General features: G+C 48.9%; 1 protein-coding gene across 1 annotated transcript in view; it reads right to left on the reverse strand.

Annotated features, from left to right (window-relative positions):
• The window catches only part of EPAS1 (endothelial PAS domain protein 1), a 90,510-nt gene extending 75,408 nt beyond the window's left edge, over positions 1–15,102 (reverse strand). The window contains exon 1 of the mRNA XM_033175812.1: positions 14,548–15,102. Coding sequence (XP_033031703.1) covers positions 14,548–14,573 — 26 coding nt within the window. The 5' untranslated portion in view covers positions 14,574–15,102. The remainder of the gene's footprint in view (positions 1–14,547) is intronic.
• Between the last annotated feature and the right edge of the window lie 2,774 nt (positions 15,103–17,876).

The raw sequence follows: 17,876 nt of genomic DNA on the forward strand, positions 1-17,876 counted from the left end.
GGAGCCATACAAGGAGATACAGGTGGCCTGGAATCACCAGGCTTATGTTGATTTGGGTATGGAAAATGGTTTCAAATGTGCTCAAAATAGATGGCTCAGGAACAAAGGAATCAATGCTCACAGTCACCCAGACTCCTTTCTGCCTGGGTTTTCTGCTCACCAGGCTTTCCCAAGGCCTTGGGCTGGCTGATGGCCACAGTGACCACACCACCCTCAGGTGTGCCCGTGTCTCAACATCTCACTAGCCAAGGTGGGGAAAAGTACTTCCTAGGAGTTCAGCAAAGGCAACATTGGAACTTTTCAAAAGGATGTTTTACTTTAAAAAGGAAGAGAAAAGGAACACAATGGAATAGACATGGATATGTTCATAGGTTTCACACCCTAACAGAGATCTAGTCACAGGTTAGCTTGGTAGGACATCTTCCTTTTCCTTCTGGAGGTCCACCTGGAGCTGTGAGAAGGTAGATGCTAGACTCAAATTCTTTTCTTTTTTTTTTTTTTTTTGAGACAGAGTCTCGCTCTGTCCCCCAAGCTGGAGTACAGTGGTACGATCTCGGCTCACTGCAACCTCCGCTCCCGGATTCACACCATTCTCCTGTCTCAGCCTCCCAAGTAGCTGGGACTACAGGCGCCCACCACCACGCCCGGCTAATTTTTTTTTGTATTTTGAGTAGAGACGGAGTTTCACCGTGTTAGGCAGGATGGTCTCGAACTCCTGACCTCGAGATCCGCCCGCCTCGGCCTCCCAAAGTGCTAGAATTACAGGCGTGAGCCATCGCGCCCGACTAGACTCAAATTTCTAGCCATAGCAAGATTTGGGTAAACAACACTTTCTGGCCTAGGGGAGTTCTTAGGAGATTCTTGAGACTAGTTCCCTAGGTTGGGCTGCACTGTGCTCCAGTGCAGGAAAGGACCTGCAGTCCTTTCCTGGTTCTGACAGTCCAGGCTCCTTTCCACCTAACTGCAGAGGGCCCTTCCCTGCTCTCAGACCTGAGGCTCAGCAGCCTGCACAGAGTAGGCAATGAGCAGAGAATGACTGTGGAGTGGGTGATTGAACCAACCAATCCTGCCTGGACCAGGCAGCAGTTTCCCAGTTCTACAGGCATTTATTACTAGAGGGACAGAAAAGGAATAAGAGGCCAAACATGCCAGGCGCGGTGGCTCACACCTGTAATCCCAGCACTTTGGGAGGCCAAGGCAGGCAGATCACGAGGTCAGGAGATCTAGACCATTCTGGTTAAAACGGTGAAACCCTGTCTCTATTAAAAATACAAAAAATTAACCAGGCATGGTGGCAGGCACCTGTAGTCCCAGCTACTGGGGAGGCTGAGGCAGGAGAATGGCGTGAACCCAGGAGGTGGAGCTTGCAGTGAGCCGAGATCGCGCCACTGCACTCCAGCCCGGGCGACAGAGTAAGACTCCGTCCCCCCCCCCCAAAAAAAAGACCAAACATGCAGCTGTCATTGTGAGGTTAAATTCCAAGCCAAAAGTACTCAGGAGTTATATAGCCTCCCTCGAAGTACCAGTGGACAGAGTGAGCTAAAGTGACTTGGATGAGACCGGCTGGCCTCTACTGGTCCCTGGAATAGAATCTTCTCCAGTGATTTGGGATCTCTGGCCAAGGCCTGGCCCACAGTGTTCGGCTGTGACTTTAAGTGCTTCTAAATTCCTCTAGGGAAAAGGTTACACCTGCTCAAGGAGGGAAAACCCCCCAGCTGCTCTACCCAGGTGACTTCAGGAAGACGGCTCCTTTTTTCCCTCTTCTGGCAGTACCATCCCAAGAACTTGAGTTAGGGCTTTAGGGAATGTTGTGATCAACACTAGGAAAGGAGAAAGTCAAGGAACAACTTGGTCACAGTGCTCTGTACAGGGTGTGCAATGAACAGTTATTGGTAGAAACTCATAAAAGGGATGGTCTGACTTGGATTTGGCTGTTTCGTGCCCTACAAATAGTGGGATGTTGAAGGGACTGTTCTATCTTTCCATAATGGTTAGACTCAAAAACCTAGAATCCAGAATGAGAAAAAAATGAGAGCCTCATCAAATAATGAGAGGGACAAAGGTTTTACCATCAGAAAGAGAACATGGGGATGAGGGTCACTGCTATTTTAGGATACAGCAAGCTGTCCTCTTCCAGCTCCCACTCCATAGACTAGGAGACTCAGACATGGCGTTTATTACCCTGAGAAGTGGTACAGGCCAAAAAGAAACATGTATCAGAGTGATTTGGGCACATTCACACATGACTGATTTACTAAGGGCTAGCAGGGGAGGCTTTGAGGTCAATATTATAGAAGACAAATCATGGCCTCCTCCAGCCACCCACTTGGTGCTCACACTAGAGCCAGGCTTCTGGTTGGAGGGCTAATGGAGATGTCCTGAGCAGCTTCTCATGTGCCAGAAGAGGCATGCACTGCTCCCATGGCCCCAAGGCAACCCAAAGATTCCATCACAACATGACTCAGGAAGGCAACCCCTAAACTTCCCAATGCCAGCCCAGGCCTGGTCCTCATCTCGTCTCTGCTGGAAGGAACTGGCTTACCAGTCCTGGCCTGCACACTCTGTTTATTCCTGCCTCCTCGTTTTACTTATGCAATTCACCTCAAATGGAATGCCCGATACTCATCTGCCTATCCACATTCTACCTAATCTTCAAGACAGACCTAGATCTTCATGCTCCTCCAGGAAACCTCCCTCTAATCTCCACTAATCACTTCCCTAACTATTCCCAGCACACAAGATCTATTTACCCTTACTCTCACTTTATTACTATCAATCTTCCATTGTTTGCTCAATGTTTTATCAGAGTTGGTTTTGACTTCCTAACAAGATGGCAACATTGTAAAGCCAGAGCTTGGACATCCATTAACATAAACCATCTTACATTGCTTAAACAAATCATTTTAGGACATCCTGAGTTCAGGGTCCATCTAACGCCTCTTTGTAACCTCACCGTACAGCATAGCACCTGAATTTGGGAGGGAACCTATAAATGTCTACACACAGTGATGATCCCCACAAACCCTGCTATATGGATGGTGGATAACCAATGAGGATAAGTTAGGTTGATGTGAGCAAAGTGTCTACCTGTGCTTCCAGTTCTCTACACCAAACTCCCAAAGTTCCTGACACAGACAGAATTACTCAGTCTACAAATAATTACTGAGCACCTAAAGAGACCTCTATTCTGACTTCTGTGGGGAAAAAAAGAACAGGAAAAAATGACTAGGTCCTTGCTCTTGAAGGGCTTACCACTTAAGTGGTGATCAGGGACATATGCCACCCCCAGCCTTCAAAAGCAAGTTGTAAAAGCGTCATACAAATAACAAAACAGACTGAAGACCATATACAAACACAGGGGTAACCAATGTGCAGTTAATCAGGGAAGGCTTCCCAGGGAAGATGATCTCTGAACTGAGAGCTAGTGCCCTCTTGCACAACTTCCCCATCTTGCTTTTAACTCTGAGATTAAGCTGGAGTATTTTGTTTGGCTGTACTCACCTTAGTGAATAAGGCATTCTTGAAGTGAAGAACTAATGTAATACTAGCCTGATGTTGGCATCTGATATAGTTATATATCAATAAGACCTGACTGTGGTCCCCCCAATTTTTTCTTTTCCTTTTTTTTTTCTTTTTAAAGGGAAATAAGTAAAGAGGTCAAATCTACATAAATGAAGAAAGCAGAGCACAAGAGGCAAGCTTTCCAAGTAACCCAAGGGGCATGAACAAAGCAATTCTGTTATTTTTTAAAAAAAAACTAAGCACGATTTCAGAGCCAAAAAAAAAAAAAAAAAAAAGTAAGGTATTAGGGCACATCAGAAAATCAGACATCCTTGGCCTTCAGGAACATGCTATATTGTTAGAAAGGCAAAAACAAATAAAGTGTCATTAGATAACAAGGAAATATAAGCAGGCTCTTTGGCAAACAACCAAAAGCTAGTAATGCAGGGAGTGGGAGTCCCACTGTGGAAATTTCTACGTTCCCTTAGTGATTTTGTGTAAGATTTCGGGAAGCCTGGGCTCACAATATAAAAGTAGGAGCTATTTGAATAGGAAGAGAGTGGAAAAGCATCCAAATGGAGGAGCTAGTGTGAGGGAACACAAGTGGGAATGGGTACGGAAGCACTGCCTTTGAGGCTGTGGGAGGAGGCTTGTGTATTAGGAACTTAGGAGGCACAGTGAATGATGGTGAATGGGCGACAGAGGTGGGGTAGGGTCCCTTGTAGTTAACAAGGTGAACTCCCACTGCCATGGTGGCTGCCCTTGGGAAGAAAACTAGACCGAGGACCCATGTTTTCACTGAGGCCCTGAGTGTCTAGCTAGTCTTTGGAGATCCCTAAGAGAAACACCCAAATCCACAAAAGAAACCCCTGTCCCACTCAGGATTCTCTGTTCTCTGAGGACAGGACAATCCTGCTGAGGAGGCCCAAAACAGCTGCAGGATCAGCACCTCGCAGATCTCTTCTGGGGGACTAGGAGAGCAATCTCAGCAGCCAGGGTGCCTTCCAGTCAGTTAGCAGGGAAATGCACGGGGGCACTAATTTCCATGGAACTCCGGAAGACTCTAGAGAGTCAGGGGACCACACAGTGCCCAGCTACACCGACTAGGATTTCCTTAGACGTCTTGGCCATGACAAAGGCCCTCACCAAATGGGAGGGGCACGTCAGCTGAGGCAAGACAAACAGAGTGATGGCAAGAAAACCAAAAAACCAAGAAGAGCCTCAACTCCCATGCCCCACCCACCAATAACTCCCCCTAAGTCCCAGGTACAGAATAAAAGACAGACTCCTGCCGCACAATATGGTTACATTTATAGAAGCTCTCTTGTCACCAGTGAAATGTGACCTTCATACTTTCCTTATCTTAATATCTGGGTAAACATTTGTTGTGCAAGCACACAAATAAAGGTTCTAAAGGTGAAATGTGGTGTGTCCAACAACACCACACTGCTCCAAACCCAGGCCCCAGAGAGTCCTTTTAGCTCTGCAGAGGACTTCTCTCTCCCTTCACCCTGGGCACCAAGGCACCAAAATTAGCTTCGTCGACCTCAGCCAGCACTGGAGTGAACGCTGCCATTCGAAAATAGCATCTGAGAACTCTTGGAAACACAGGAGAGAAATACAAGGGTACAGTGGTTTACAGAAACTTACTGCAAAAGCAATCTCACTGGAGTGCTTTTTTAACTAAATATACAGGAAAGGGGCATTATGAGGATTTACTCCAATCTGTGTAAAGTGAATTAGATGCTTCTAGCTCCCATCCTGATTAATTCTATTAAGCGTGATTGTTTTCATTTAGAAAAATATTGTAGAGGTAATGTTCATAAAAGAGAGTTTATCAAATGACCCGTGCTTTGATCCCAAATTTTGCTGTACTAACTTGCACAGTCCTATTATTTCTAGACACTCTCTAAAAACATTGTTTCTCATTTCCCCATATATTTGATATATGTGATTTTTAAAATCTTATCTTGAAATGCAGAAGAAAGGATTCTTAAGCAGTCCCTCAAAAGGCACAATTTTCTGTTGTTTCTATGTGGAATTCATAAACAAAGCCAAGTAACCGCTCTTTTCTGTGTGCTTAAAGGCACTCTTTCCTGCAACTGTGTGTGACGTATTTTTCCAGGACAATCTTTCTCAATACTCCAAAGTGCTTCAGTAACAGGAAGTCGTAAAGGTAGGAAGGAGGCCTGTAAATATTTGCTGTAATTACTCATTAGTAATGAGAATGGTTGGCATTGAATTTTGAGTCACCCTTTTGTGCTCACGGCTCATTACCTTGTAACTGGAGCCCAAGGTGGTACATATGGGCCTTCCCTCACCATGGACACCCAGGTCCACTTGTAGGTTTTACTTCAGACAGTGTGGCTTGTTTCTCTCAGCACCTCCATTTCCCAAATATAAAGGAAGGAAAGAATGATGGTCTTCTTGCTCCCTGCCCCCTACCCAGAGGCAGTCAGGAAAAATCTTATACAAAGTAGCGACAGTATGCAAAGTTTTTATCGAGAGTAAAATATGTGTTTTTTTTAATACTATACTAATACAACATGGAGAGACAGATAAATACTGCCTGGGTAGACACACAGCACAATGATTTAAGTGATTACCAAAAAATAATCATATACTTTAACAGATGTATTTTAAACAACGTATAAAATGTTTCTGAACTTTCTCAGATTCAGCTCATGTGTCCTCTTATTCACAACAAGCCACTGACTCCCCATAGTTGCAGGCCAACATCAGGGCACCTCGGACTAAAAATGAGACCAAAAAACTAAAGCTGTTACAGAATGGATTAACTTGTAAGAATACTATCGGCTGTACCCCCTGCTTCTGGGGGCAGCCTATAGGGCAATGGGGGTTACCTTCAGCACCACAATCAAGAGTACAACATACTGGACCCACTTTCCTGACCATGTGTTTGATTACACAGCCTAACCAGATAAAATCACTAATTTGTTATGATTGCAACCACTTATCTCTTAGTTTTTTTTAATTGGAGAGTTCCATGGCTGGGGATGGGGGGGACAGTTCAAGAAGTCACTAGGGGTGTATAAGACACTTCTAACAATCCAAGTCCATGGCTTTGTAGAATTCAGAAAATGTCAGATGAGTACATGGCAAATAAACGTGTTTTAATGGGGTCATTTTTCTCATTGACAAGACACCCTTTCTGAAATATTTTTCCACATGAGAAAAGGATCTGTTCACAGGATCATTGTCTGGCATGGAAATTACTTACAACTTTAAAACTGAGGAATCTTTCCAAGTTCGGGGGAGTGGGGGCAGTGGGAAATGTACCTCCTGGAAACGTGGAACTTCTGGCAGTGATGTCATCTAGTAAGAGTTTTGCTGACGTACAAGTGGCCCCTGCAAACAGCCTAAGGCAGTCAAGCAAACAGGTATTTCTTAAGAAATTAGAAAAAGCAAGGTCACTTAGAAGTGGATAACATTCTTGTCCATTCCACACCTGACTCTTCAGCTCCAGGGATCTCATAAAGGATCTCGCCACTCTTCTTCACTTTATGCTTTCATCAGATCAGTTCTGTGGCTTCCAACAGGGGGAACAGACAATGATCACCAAATTACACCCAACATCTACTTGAAAATTACAGATGCTGTTAGGGGCACCCCATGGATGACCACCACATGGACTGTGACGCACGGTTGCCAACACGGCTTGCTTCTCTCTTGGTTAAGGTATGTGTCAATACAATTCTGTTTGACAGCACTGGAAAAACTCAAGGTACCCTCTACGTTCACAGTGCAGAGGCCAACAGTGTGATGGCTGTGAAGGCTCAGGACTCATCAGCAAAAGGGCTCTATAGAAATGCAACATGCTATTATCACAATAATCATAGCTATTCTTTATCCCCCTATCCATTCTTTCCTTCCTGTGCTTGCAATTTCAAAAGGATCAAAAGAGCCACAGGAAGTCCTGTGCATCTTGATGGTTCTTCAGAAGGCACAGAGGAAGAACTTCTAACAGGTTCTCCTGCACAATGGAGTCCGAAGGCTGAAGTAATTATTGAAGTCTTGCCACCAGCGAAGGGTGGGAGGTGGAAAGCTTTGAACTTCTTGGGGCAGGAGAGAACCACCTCTTGTCAGGGTCTAGGAAAACCCATGAAAAATAAGAAATTCCAGGAGTTCCATGTTGGCCTTTCAGATCTTCCATCCCTATCTGCTTGTGAGGTTTGATGCAAGTGATAAATCACAAAAAGAAAAGTAATTATAATAATTATAAGGAAAACAACAAAGGCAGTTCTCACTTATAGAGCACTTATTGTGAGTCAGAAGCGGTATTACATACTTTATAGATATCTTCAGTAAGGAAAGGATATATGGAACACCCATTGAGAGTATGGACTCTGGGGACCTCCTTTACTCAGATTGAATGCAGCTCTGCCCATGCTACCTATATGACCTTGGGCAGTTAACCTTTCTAGACTTCAGCTTTCCCATCAATGAAGTGGGGATAATAACAGGGCTTATCTCACAGGATTATTAATCTATATAAAGTTCTGAGGACGGCACTGGCACAAATAAGACTGTCAGTTTTTTGTTTTGTCCTGATGCAAAATACAATTTCTTTCTTTTTTTTTTTTTTTAAGACAGAGTTTCGCTCTGTCGCCCAGGCTAGAGTGCAGTGGCCAGATCTCAGCTCACTGCAAGCTCCGCCTCCCGGGTTCACGCCATTCTCCTGCTTCAGCCTCCCAAGTAGCTGGGACTACAGGTGCCCGCCACCACGCCCGGCTAATTTTTTGTATTTTTAGTTCACCATGTTAGCCAGGATGGTCTCGATCTCCTGACCTCATGATCCACCCGCCCTGGCCTCCCAAAGTGCCGGGATTACAGGTGTGAGCCACCGCGCCTAGCCGCAAAATACAATTTCTATTAAGAACACATATATTCCTAGTACATGAAGGTCCTCCAGATAACTGTTTGAGGATGATGGAATATTTGAGGATAAATTTGTTTTCACAGTCATTTTTCAGAAGCATTAACAAAATGAATCATACTAGTATTTACCCTGTGCAGGGCACTCAGCTTCCCGTCCTTCCAAGACTGAGGGCAGACATGTAGGTGGACAGACAAACCAGCCAGGGACAGGGAAGATTAGGCGGCACCTCAGAACCTTTACTAGATACACCATCCTCCTCCCTGTTCTCCGCCACAGGGAGCGGCAATGGCAGTGAAACACAAGAACTGTCTGGGATCTGAATAGAAAGATTCTGAAACATAAGGCAGTCACCAAATCAGACATCCAAGAGCAAGGGCTTGCCTTTTCCCTATCCTAGAACCTTCGAAAGGCTATTGAGAGCTGAACAGACTTCCTTCAGAACAAGTTGCTTCTATACATAATGCCTTGCACACAGTTTCAGAGATTTACACGCCAGCCTCTGAAACCCATTCACAAAGCCTAGTTAAGAAGCTCCCTCTGCCTTCTTGGCCTTCCTGGAGTCATAGCTGTCTCCACTGATATTCTCGGGGGAAAAGAAATTACTACCCCTGTCATCTGTGGACCCCTACCAGCTCCCTCTCCATGTCCCCACCCAAAGCAAGTGTGTAAAGAACAGGAAACATTCCATTTCAGGGGCCTTTCTGTGTATGGTGTCGAAGTACATGATAAGGAATACATCACAGGGAGCCCTGTGTATTTTCTTTCTTCTCGTTATCCCCCAAACACTGCCTTCTCCCATTTGACCTTCCTTCTGAGCCAGTCTTTAAGCTGGTGGTCAGCACCTACCCTGTGTGGTTCCAGGGACCCTAGGAACAAATTTCTCCACCTCTAAATACATATAATACTCTTAAATAATCGTGTGTGCTTATGTGTGTGTGTGGGGGGGTGGTTATTACCTGAAATGCTACTCAGAGCTTATCTTTTGCTTCAAAATAATAGATTTCTACAGAAAAGCATGTAAGCTGTCAGCTCTTTATGTTCTTTCTTTCTCTCTCTCTCTCTCTTTCTTTCGTCTTGCTCTGTCACCCACGCTGGAGTGCAGTGGTGTGATATCGGCTCACCACAACCTCTGCCTCCCGGGTTCAGGCAATTCTCCTGCCTCAGCCTCTCGAGTAGCTGGGACTACAGGCACGTGCCACCATGCCTGGCTAATTTTTTATATTTTTAGTAGAGACGGGGTTTCACCATATTGGCCAGGCTGGTCTCAAACTCCTGACCTCATGATCCGCCTGCCTCAGCCTCTCAAAGTGCTGGGATTACAGGCATGAGCCACCGTGCCCAACCCCTTATATTTTCACTTAAGCTTCCCTGTATCTTTTTTTTTTTTTTCCTAATCAGACTAAGCAACTTGATAACCAGGACCATGTCCCCTATTTCTTAGTATTCTCTTCAGCATTTTAGCCAGATTAGGAGTAGGTGTTCAATACAAGTTTGTTGTCTTATGGATTATATCTTAGGGAGAGTATCAGAGCTGGTGTACATCATGTGAACAGGCAGCATGGTATTGGTGGGGAGGGCGGTGGAAGTATAGAGTACTAGGGCCCCAGGAGCCAATATTGCTAACTTGACGATATTGGTAAAAGACCTGTTATGAACTACCAGCGATGGTCAGTACTGAAAGCAAAAGGGAAGATTCATCAGGCTAAAATGAAAAGGGAAACTAGCAGGTTGGCATAGGGCAGAACCAGGGAAAACAAAACAAAACCCCCAAAAAACTACTAGATAGATTTCCTGAAAAGTAGAAAAGCCTAAATCTCAAGACAATTAATGACAGCAAGTATTTTCAAATGTATGAGCCTAAAATCCTGGAGCACTGAGAATTATCTAATTGGTTCCTTCCATTTCTAAACACTTCACTTAATAAATTCCTAGAAAGTTGAGAATCACCCCCCTCCCGCACGCGCACACACGCGCAGAGAAAGAAAGAGGGACATTCTAAGTAAATTAAACTGTTTTAGTCTCATGGTTTTCACTCCTAGTGAAAATGCCAACTCACCCAGTACGAAAATCAATCTAGCAGCTGCTTGAATGTTCTCTACCTCCCACAGCAATCTGCTCCACTGGGGAGTGGTCCTTGCATTGGTTTTGTTTAATGAGGTCTACCTATATAAGTAGATTTTTTCTAACTAAAACAATGAATTCATACTTCCCAAAGTTTACAGACACTGGGAACAGCATCAATTCCAACTCTGCTTCTTCTTTTTTTTTTTTTTCCCCACAAAAAGCAAACAGAATCACTTCTACTGCAGCCTAAAGGTGTTAATCATCTAGAAAAGCAAATCTCCTTTCTATAAGGTTCAATGGTTTGAGAGTTGTGATGGGGAGGGCAATCCTTTGGAAATCATCCTCACTATCTAGAGATATTTCTGGGCTGAGGTACTCTCCTGTGAACAATAGGAACATACATACTTAATTGAAAGTAATAAACCAGGGTTCTGACTTTTTTTTTTTTTCTTTCAGACAGAATTTCACTCTGTTGCCCAGGCTGGAGTGCAGCGGTATCTCAGCTCACCGCAGCCTCCGCCTCCTGGGTTCAAGCAATTCTCCTGCCCCAGCCTCCAGAGTAGCTGGGATTACAGGCATCCACCAGCACACCCAGCTAATTTTTTTGTGTTTTTAATAGAGACGGGGTTTCACCATGTTGACCAGGCTGGCCTTGAACTCCTGACCTCAGGTGATCCGCCGCCTGGGCCTCCCAAAGTACTGTGATTACAGGCGTGAGCCACCACTACCAGCCCTGACTTTTATCAGCACTAATTTTCCTTATGACTGGAAAAGTCTTTTAACCTCTCTGGGCATCAGTCTCCTTATCCAGAAAGAGAAAAGTCTAACTAGATGGTTTCCATGGTCTCTTATAAAATATTTCTAGGCTCCCTATAAGCACCACTGAAAAAACTTGAAATGATGGCATTCTTTTGAACTTCATGAAAGCTGTATGAATTAAAACTTAAATACTCAAGCCAACAATGTGTTACATCAATTCTGTATCATCCTGCACTACTGGTAATACAATGGAAACATATCAAGTGTTGAGGCAATATTTATTTAAAATATATGTTTAAATTGAGAGAAACTGTCCAGCAATATTTTTTCCCTTCAGAGTTGGAACAATGATGGAGTTTGATTTGATTTTAGGAGAGGAACAACTAAGTCCAGCTGTCAGAAGGACGGGGAGAGAGCTTGAAAACTTCTGATCCAGGTGTCCCCAATTCCCCTTCCATGCTAGACCTGTACTGAGCACTACTGTATAAGCACTCTGGGGAGGTGTCTGGACCTAGGTCTGGCTTTGGGACAGGACTTTGATCCCTGATTATCCAAGGATCTCATTTACATTTGCCTGAACCACTCCCCAAACGCCATGCACCCCAGAATTTCCACATTTTTTCCCAGTGAAAGGACTTGGGCATTCCTGATAGATGCATGCACAAAAAGGTGAAAGTGCAGTACTCCCACCCACCAGGCTTGTTTCTGACATTTGTGATGTCATCGCAAATGCCCACTACCACCAAAACTGGTACTATGGAGGCCAGCCAGCCAACTACCGATTAGAAAGCAAACTCTTTATTATTAAACATTAACATATTTATCGACGCGTGAACGTTTTGGGACAAAATCATCTGCCCACTTATTGAGGGGCCATTGTTAGAAGGAATATTCCAAATGTTCTGCCCATATTGCATTTGGGGGAAGAAATTGCTCTGCTAAACCAAAGAAACACAAAATGTAAGAACTAGTGGGCAGAATCATCAGCCGAGAGCCCCCTCACCGTCACATCGCCCTTGTGAGGCACTCAGGAAAGCTACAGCAGCCACTTACATAACAACACCAACTTTCAGTGCATTGGTTCACATATTTTAATTACATCTTAGTCCCTAAAGAAGCTGCAGCCAGCAAACAGACCCAGGCACGAAAAGTAAATGAGTCTCAAAATGATTAGTCCAACAGGAATTGGACAGCCCCTTAAGGGGCTCTAGATGGTGAAGGACACGCTGTTTGCCCTGCCATTCTGCAGCACAAAAATCCAGGCAGGTCGAAAAGGGCGGACACCCTGGCGTGGCCACCAGCCCGGAGCCGCAGCTCACACAGCGGCCTCCAAGGGGTTTCGCAGGCAGTCCCGACAGTGGTTCTTAAAGCGGCCGCTCTCGCCAATAATTGGGAGTCAGCGTTCTTCCCGCTCCCATTCCCGCTCCTTCTCTCTCTCCAACAGCCCGCTAACGAAGCAGGTACTGTAGCCGGGTGTGTCGAAATAATTTTTCCCCTGCTCCCAAGTTTCTCGGTATATACGGTACAAAACTGCACAAAACCCGGCGCTAAGGCGCGCAGGAGGAGCTGACACTTCACACATTTGTCAAGATTACTATCAGGCCCCACCTTGGCGATTGGCACATTCCCGATAGGCATCGCAGTTGTAAAATACACAAGTTCCCTCGCCGGCTCTGGACCCGAGAGCGCCTGCAGAGGAGCTGTCTATAATTTTGCTTTTCGATGGTTCAGTCGTTATTAGCATTATGATTGGTTTTCACAAAACCCACTGGAATCTTAGAGTCTTTTCCTTGTTCTGCTGCCTTCAAAAGACACGGAATCCCAGGACGGCTCCGAGGGCCCTGGGGATGTGCCGGCTGCAGTCTCAGGGCTCCCTCACTTGTCTTGGGTGTGAGGGCGCGACGGTGACGCGAAAGGGGGAAGTGCGGCCAGGAAAGGGGAGCAGGACCCAATCCCCTACCCTGGCGATCCCGCAATGAAGGGCCCGGGCGCCGAGCCAGGACACGCGCGATTCGCTCCCGTTTATCAAATCCTTATCGGTGCCCCGAGGTGGGAACCGCCGCTTTCGACCGGAGGATACACGGTTTCTGGCTCCAGTCCCGTAATGGAAGTTGGACCAAGAGCAAAACAACATCGGCAGTGAGCCCTCCCGGCCAGTCACCTCCCTTCCTTCGCAGGTCGGTCCTCCTCATCCTCGCACCTCTTCACTACCGCCCCGCCGCTGGTTTCCCGCGGCTCAGGCGGTTCAGCTGGCCGCGCGTTGGATTCCAGCTTCCCGCAGCATAGCCTCGCCAAGCCTCGGCCGAGCGCAGGGCGGGAAGCTCCAGGCCACTGGGGCCGCAGGGGTGGAGACAGGAGGAGAAAGGGGACAGGCGGCGAGCCGCACACATATGCAGAAGATGAGGCCCTACCTGCTTCTGCCCGGCCGCGCAGAGGGCTCGAACCCTGGCTCGGGTAGCGCCAGGCCCGGCTGGACTGGGAGCGGCCGGGAGAGGGCGAGAGGGCAGCAAGAGTTGGCCGAAGTTGCCTCTCACCCAGTGCCGAGAGGTTCGCGAGGCCAGGCGGGCAGATCGTGGCTGCCCTTCCCTGTCCTCTTAGGAGACAGACACCCAGACCTGCCAGGGACGTCCAGTGTTGCCGTCCGCTCCCTACACACCGAACCACCTGCCCCCGCAGGGCAATCCAGGTCACTCACTACCTACTATCCCCAGAGTTAAGGTGCGCCACGAGGGAAGTGGGTTCTCCAACCTTCGGTGGGGTGTGGAGCCGGGCAGTGGGGCGCTCTGAAGGGTCCTGGCTCTTCGGTGGAATCCTGTCCCTGAGCCGCTCTCCGCCTCCCGCCCCCCTTGCCTATTTGGGCCACGGCGCGGGCGTAGGAGCGCATTTGGAAGGATCCCGGGAATCCAGAGAAAAATAGAGACGTGGATGCTGTCCCAACATGAGAGACCAGAGAAAGTCGAGGACATGCACCCACAAACATTTCCAAGCGCCAGTGGCCACGGTAATCTGGTGCCGGGTGGCTGGGAGATTTTCAAAGGCACCGCGGAAGCACCTCCGACCTCCAGGCCATCTCCCTCGGCCTCCTGGCCTCGCTGCGCGCGCGGATCCCCGACTCCTCCGAGCCACAGAAGTCTCCACTGCAAAGCTGCTGCTCCGCGCCCCCAAACCGGGCACATGCTCTCCCCCTCACAGCCCTCCAAACCGAGCCTCGAGTTCCGAACACCTCTCCGCACTCTTCTCCCAAACACTCTCGGTCACGCCTGCCCAGCGCAGCCCGGCACTGGCCTCGGACCGGCCCCCGACCGGCCCCAATGCCCGCTTACCTTTTCTTCTCCTTGTCAGCTGTCATTGTTGCTGTGGCCCTTTGAGACGTTCAGACGCCGAGCACCTGGGCTTCCTGGCGGGTAGGGAGCTGTGGCCCTCGTCCGCTCCCGGCGGCCCGGGCGGGTGGTGAAGGTCCGAGGTGCGCGCAGGTCCCGAGCGCCCCGCGCAGTCAGGTGGAAGGTGGCGCGCTGCGGGCTAGGTGCGGGGGTGGGGGTGGAGAAAGGTGACGAGGAGGAACCTGCGAGCGGAGGCGGGGTCCGGGGAAGGAGTGGGTGGAGGCTGTCAGACCCGAAAAGAGGACGGCGAGAAGGGAACCCAAGTTCCTTTTTCCCTGGAAAAGGAGTCACTTTTCTGAGTTTTCAAGGAAAAAAAAAAAGTGGCTGGAATGCTGGGAGTCGGAAGGAGTCGGAGGCCGGGCTGAGCTGACCATACAGTCTCAGGACACTGCCGAGGATTGTACGGCCGCCTCAGTAGCGCTGGGGCGGGAGCGCGGCGGACGCCGGAGCTGTGTGGCGGGCCGCTCGCGAGTGTAAGGCTCCCGCGGCCGCCAGCCCACTTTAAAAACTCCGTCGGCCGGCTCGGGGAGGGCACTGGGCGGGCGCGGAGGGCGGGGGGCGGGCACCGGCGCAGGGGTGGGGGCGGGCACGCGCCGGCAGGCCCCGCCCGCGCCGCGCTCCGGGCAGCTCTCTGCGTCCCGGCCAATGGGGAGGCGCGGCCGCAGCCTCTGCCCTGACCCCGGCCCGCCCCCTGCCCCCGCGCTGCGCCCCGCCTCCTGCCTCCGCACTTCCAGGACTTGTTTATGAGGTCGTCTGGGCGGCGGGTAGTGGGGTGGGACTCCGCGTCAGGGAGACGGCCTGCACGGGGCTGAGGGGCGGCCGGGAGCCGGGCTCCGGGATTGCTGCGGGGCGGCAGTTCCGCCACAGCGTCGTTGTCCTCCTACCGGCGCTGTGCCCTTGGAACGAGGGCAGGACCGCGGGCAGCGCCTGGCCGGCGGGGAGCCCCTTCACGCTGCTGCGCTCCCGCGTCCCTGGCCCCGTGACGTGGCCCTCGGGCCAGGTGGGGATGATTTCTCTGGCCCCAGCGGCTGCGTTTCGGGCGTGGGCGATGCGCTCTTTTCGGTGGGACGCAGCTGAATTGACTGTCTGGGAGAAACAGCGCAAGGAAATTGATCTAGGGCTGCGCCTGCCGTTCCTTCCCCCTCCCAGTACAGTGGTTGCTTACGGGCTTGTGCCAGGCGGTTTGGTTTTGACGGGGATGCGGGCGAGGAGGCCCTTTGAGCCGCCCGATCTTCTGTCCCTGCTCTCGGCACCCCGCCGCTCCTGCGCGGGCCGGGGCGAGTTCAGAATTGGAGAAGTCAGTCTGGTTCCCCAGTGTGATCTTGGAGTGACAGGTTGGCCATGTGCCCTCAAGTCACTGCATCTCAGGCCTGCCCAGGGTCGATTGAAGCACTGGGGAACGCAAAGGCTACAGGTGTTGGAAATTCGTAGATTTAAGGGCTTACGCAGGCAACGGTTAGCGCTCTGGGATTTTCTAGCAGCGCTTTTGACGCTGCCTTCAATCTCCGGGCCCCCCTCCGCCGCGCTGAGCTGTCTCCCACTCGCTACTGGCGATGGGGAAGGGACATCTGGGGAGAGGACAGGGGACGCCCTTAGGTTTTGAAGCCTGTGGAAGGACGCATGAGTTTCACAGGTGTAACTTGAAGGGAAAGCGAGGGCCAAAGAACTGGTCTATATCTCTCCCTTTAACCTCTTGCCACATTTTATGCTAGAACAATCTATGTAAACGATTTGAAGAGAAGGGTAGGTTTCAGTGGCCCAACAAAAATGAACGCATATTTTCCCCGTGTACACAGAAAGGGTTGGGGGAGATACTTTTCAGGAACCTGGAGAAGGCAAAGTGGGGACAGGGGAAAACGGACGAAGAATTAGGAAGTACTTTTTTTTTTTTTTTTTTTGAGACTGAGTCTCACTCTGTCTCTCTGTCGCCCAGGCTGGAGTGCAGTAGCCGGATCTCGACTAACTGCAACCTCTGCCTCCCGCGATTCTTGTAGCTCAGCCTCCAGAGTAGCTGGAATTAAAGGCGCCCACCATCACCCCCAGCTAATTTTTGTATTTTTAGTAGAAACGAGAGTTTTACCATGTTGGCCAGGCTAGTCTCAAACTCCTGACCTCAAGTGATCTGCTCGCCTTGGCCTTCCAAAGTATTGGGATTACAGGCGTGAGTCACTGTGCCCGGCCGGGAAGTAGACGTATTTTGTCATTTTCTCAGATCTCGGGGCCATGGAGCACCTATACGGGTTGATAGACAACGAATTCAAAGATTGCAAATCGCTCTCTAGTGAACTATTTCATGGGGCTGGTGGGTTTCAGGAATAGGGTGATTTCGTACTGGGCTTCTCCAGCCAGCCATTTCTAGTGGACACATTTATGTATTTTAATGAATTCAAATTGGTAGACAGTTCTCCCTTAACCATAAGCTTATTTCCCTTACTTGGGACTAGGCTGCGGGAAAAGGGCACCTTGGTGGCTTCCAGGTGCCTACAGCAGTTCACCACAACAGCATCTTCATCCTGGACTGTGCTTGACAGATTAAGGCAACACCTCCAATGCATAGAGAACATAGCTTTTTAGATCTTGTTTTTAAAAAGGAAAGGCAAGGAGGGGTCACTCAAGACCACATCAACCTAAGAAGACATGGACACTTGGGAACAACACACCACGGGGCCTGTCAGAGGGTGAGGGGTGGGAGGAGGGAGAACATCAGGAAGAATAGCTAATGGATGCTGGGCTTAATACCCGGGTGATGGGATGATCTGTGCAGCAGACCACCATGGCACACGTTTACCTATGTAACAAACCTGCACACCCCTGAACTTAAAGGTTGGAAATTTCATCAACCATATTATATAGCTCCTTCCTCTTGGCTGTACCCTGTAAGTGAAAGTTCCCCAAGCTAAGACAAACAGCTGGCACTGAGTCTGGGATTTTTTTTTTTTTCTTTAGACAGTCTCACTCTGTTGCCCAGGCTAGATTACAGTGGCACAATCTCGGCTCGCTGTAACCTCCACCTCCCGGGTTCAAGCTATTCTCGTGCCTCAGCCTCCCAAGTAGCTAGGACTATAGATGTGCACCACCACACCCAGCTAATTTTTGTATTTTTAGTAGAGATGGAGTTTTGCCATGTTGGCCAGCCTGGTCTCGAATTCCTGGCCTCATGTGATCCACCCATCTCGGCTTCCCAAAGTGCTGGGATTATACGCGTGAGCCACTGTGCCTTGCCAAGTCTGGGATTTTGGCAGTGTCTGAGATTCACCAAAAACTGTATATAA

This window comes from Trachypithecus francoisi, unplaced genomic scaffold, assembly GCF_009764315.1.
Source record: "Trachypithecus francoisi isolate TF-2019V2 unplaced genomic scaffold, Tfra_2.0 Lachesis_group17, whole genome shotgun sequence".
Lineage (NCBI taxonomy): Eukaryota > Metazoa > Chordata > Mammalia > Primates > Cercopithecidae > Trachypithecus > Trachypithecus francoisi.